The sequence below is a fragment of the Apteryx mantelli genome, chromosome 11 (assembly GCF_036417845.1).
Source record: "Apteryx mantelli isolate bAptMan1 chromosome 11, bAptMan1.hap1, whole genome shotgun sequence".
NCBI lineage: Eukaryota > Metazoa > Chordata > Aves > Apterygiformes > Apterygidae > Apteryx > Apteryx mantelli.
Window position 1 is genome coordinate 27,672,619 of NC_089988.1, and position 3,591 is coordinate 27,676,209.

The window sequence follows — 3,591 nt, forward strand, 5'->3', positions numbered from 1 at the left end:
TACACAGAGGGCTCTCTAGTCTCCCTTCCCTGTGCCAGCTGGGTCCCCACTGCCTCTCCGGACATTGCAGAGTCCTCTTTTGCCTGTGGATATCGGGGTTTAGTGCTTTACCTTTAAGTGACTCCACCTTGGAGGATTTCTCACTTTGTGGGGGCTCTACTCACTGCCCACGCCAGGCACACGCTGTCCCAGGAGATGCCCTGTACTCTCCTTGCACCTCCAGATTCCCCTCCAGAAGGATAGACATCTGACACTGGGCCATAACATGTTGGGCAGCTGTCTGTATGTAAATCCATGACCATTCATCCCCTCCACTATCACTGGACACTGATGGGTGAGTCCTAAATCCAAGCCTTGCTCTCTAAGAAATCATAACGGATTATGAGTTTTTTGCTCGTGAAACCATGGAGAACCCTGTGCAACAGGTTGTTCTGGAGTGCAGTTCCTTGGGGCTATTCTTGCCAACAGCTTTGGAGGAAGTGCAGCCTTCAGCAACTGCACCAGGAAGAACGTACTTTATTACAGAGATACTGTGAGGGAGCCAGCTCTGACCCACTGTTGGACACAACTTTATATGGGCACCAGGTGAGACAGAGCAGTCTCAGTAAAGGCAGAATGAACCCAACAATTTGTGCAGCAACATGATAACAAATACTACTAATAATAGTAATAATAGCAATAATAAAAATAAAGTGAACAACGCTCAGTCCTGGTACAGGACACAGTGGGAGTCATTTGTGGAGAGCAATGGCAATGTCACCAGTGCTGAAAAATGTCCATGAAATCACTTTCCTCAGGGCATCTTTGAGCTCCTTGTTCCTCATGCTGTAGATGAGAGGGTTCACTGCTGGAGGCACCACCGAGTACAGAACAGCCACCACCAGATCCAGAGCTGGGGAGGAGATGGAGGCAGGCCTCAGGTAGGCAAAGGTGCCAGTGCTGACAAAGAGGGAGACCACAGCCAGGTGAGGGAGGCACATGGAAAAGGCTTTGTGTCGTCCCTGCTCAGAGGGGATCCTCAGCACAGCAGTGAAGATCTGCACATAGGACAGCACAATGAAAATGAAACACCCCAAACAGAGACAGACAGTAACCACAAGAAGCCCAACTTCCCTGAGGTAGGCGTCTGAGCAGGAGAGCTTGAGGATCTGGGGGATTTCACAGAAGAACTGGTCCACTGTGTTGCCTTGGCAGAGTGGTATGGAAAATGTGTTAGCAGTGTGAAAGAGAGAATTGAGAAAAGCACTGGCCCAGGCAGCTGCTGCCATTTTGACACAAGCTCTGCTGCCCATGAGGGTCCCATAGTGCAGGGGTTTGCAGATGGCAACATAGCGGTCATAGGCCATGACTGTGAGGAGAGAGTATTCTCCTCCTAATAAGAAGACAAACTCAAAGACTTGAGCAGCGCATCCTGAGTAGGAAATGGCCCTGGTGTCCCTCAGAGAATTGGCCATAGATTTGGGAACAGTGATGGAGATGAAGCCAAGGTCGAGGAGGGAGAGGTTGAGGAGGAAGAAGTACATGGGGGTGTGAAGGCGGTGGTCGCAGGCTACAGCTGCGACGAGGAGTCCGTTGCCCAGGAGGGCAGCCAGGTAGATGCCCAGGAAGAGTGAGAAGTGCCAGAGCTGCAGCTCCCGCGTGTCTGTGAATGCCAAGAGGAGGAACTCTTTGAGGGAACTGTTGTTGGACATTTTGCTCCGTCTGGGCTTTGGGGACTGTCCAAAGGAGAAAATACATTGAGAAGTTAGTTCAAGCAAAAAAACCCCAAATGTTGCAGTTCTCATACAACCCCCCACATTGCCTCTCTCTTTTCTGAGAGGATCTTTGTGCAGCTCCCGTGCTTCAGCTCCGCTTTGCACTGGCTGAGTGTGCTGTGAGGAGCAGGGACCTCTGCCCATGGGCTCCACAGGAGTCAATTGTGCTGTAAAGCAGTGGGCACAGGGGAATGGGGGTGACCAGCTCTGACATTCACACCTTTGGTCAGGTGAAAGCCACATATTGCATAGAAGAGCTTTTCAGCACTGTCAGTCCCAATTCTAAAGAATGAGGTTTGAGGAAGAGAGTTTCAGGGATTTTTTATTTTCTTTCAGATGTCCTTGTCACCCCTGGGGAGTGTTCCTCAAAGGTAGAAATCATTGGCATTTCCACTCTGAGTCCTGAGAAAAACGGATTCACTGTCATTTGGTGCAGAGTGAGGACAGCTAGTCTGTCTATTAGTCTCATTCCCAGCTGCCTTCTGCTTGCAACTCATTGAGCTGGAGGATGATCACACTCATATGTTGCCCTAGAAAGAAACCAGACCCTGCTGACAGCAGACGAGTCCAGTTTCAAAGTGCACAGCTCCAAAATTCTCACCCTTTCTCCGGGCACCTGAGGGAGCTCTCCACACTCCCCTTCTAGCCAAGCACACACAGGGCTCTTTTCAGATGCCCACATACAGCCTCCCACCACCAGCCCCATACTCTCAGCATCTCTGCACCTTCCTCATGGGCCTCTCAGATAGCACAGAGGTGCTATGAGACAGCAGTGCCTTTCTAGAGGGCAGCACGCAGTCTGGCAGGACACTATAAGGAAATGATCAAAGGAATGTTAGGACTGGAGATGGGCTCTCCCTAAGGGAGAGTCAGCTCATTTCCCAGCCTCACAGACTACATTTCCTGGAGCTCCACAGGCAAGAAGGAGGCTGGGACAACCTCATTCCCATGCAGAACCCTCTGCTGCACAACTGGTAGCATCAGTGTCTGAACTGCAGCTGATACTTCCCACTCCAGAGAGCCCGAGAGCAAGAACAGGAGCAGCATGGACAGGAGGGAAAACAAGGAGCAGCACCATGATCCTTCTGCCAAGGGAGGCAAGAAGAGAGAGATAGACAGGAACTCAGGAAAGCCTTCACCTTACCAGCTATGCATGCTGCCTCACAGGCAGTGACATCGCAGGGCAGTTACTCTCAGTCCCTTTGTCGGGCACCTCTCCTCTGCCGGAGGGCTGGCTGCAGAGAAGGCAGCTCATGCCCTGGACCCCATGGCTGTCAGGGCAGAGGTTCTGCTGCATGGGAGAGGAGACACAGGGAGCTTGCTCAGAGGAAGGTGTCTCCATCAGAGGGACTGACCATGACTTGCCCAAATCCATCCTCCCATGATGATTCTGTTGGCACTTCCCTCTTATTCCCTGCCCATCTCTACTGCCTGGGGCTGTTCCTGCTGCCTGCAGCTTTCTCTCTCCCAACATCTTTTCCCTGTCCGTACTCACAGACCCTGTCCCACCCTCTCTGTGCACAGTTCTGACCTACAGAAACCTCCCAGATCAGGGCACTGTCCAGGGCATCTCTGTGCTCACAGGTCCTAAGCAGCAGGTCACATAAGCCCTGATAAGTCCATAAAGGTGCTGCTGGTGCTGCTGTAGGTGGAGGTGGGGTTGAAAGGGTTTGCTGAGCTTTCTCACAGACCTCCTGATCTCTGAGAGGGAAGGTCAGTGAGTCCCAGTTCCTTGCCAAACCACAAAACTCTTTCCTTTTTTCTCCCTGCCAACATTAGGAAACTGAAAGCCCTGGAAGGAAAGCTCCTTCCCTTTCAAGTGGCCTTTTTTGCACCT

At 51.6% G+C, this 3,591-nt stretch overlaps 1 protein-coding gene across 1 annotated transcript; it reads right to left on the reverse strand.

The window, feature by feature from the left end:
• Positions 1–782: 782 nt before the first annotated feature.
• LOC136993149 (olfactory receptor 14J1-like) lies at positions 783–1,691 on the reverse strand (the record flags this gene model as incomplete). The annotated part of the gene is made up of 1 exon (XM_067303159.1): positions 783–1,691. A coding segment is annotated over exon 1 (909 nt), but the record flags the coding sequence as incomplete, so codon positions are not given.
• Positions 1,692–3,591: the final 1,900 nt, after the last annotated feature.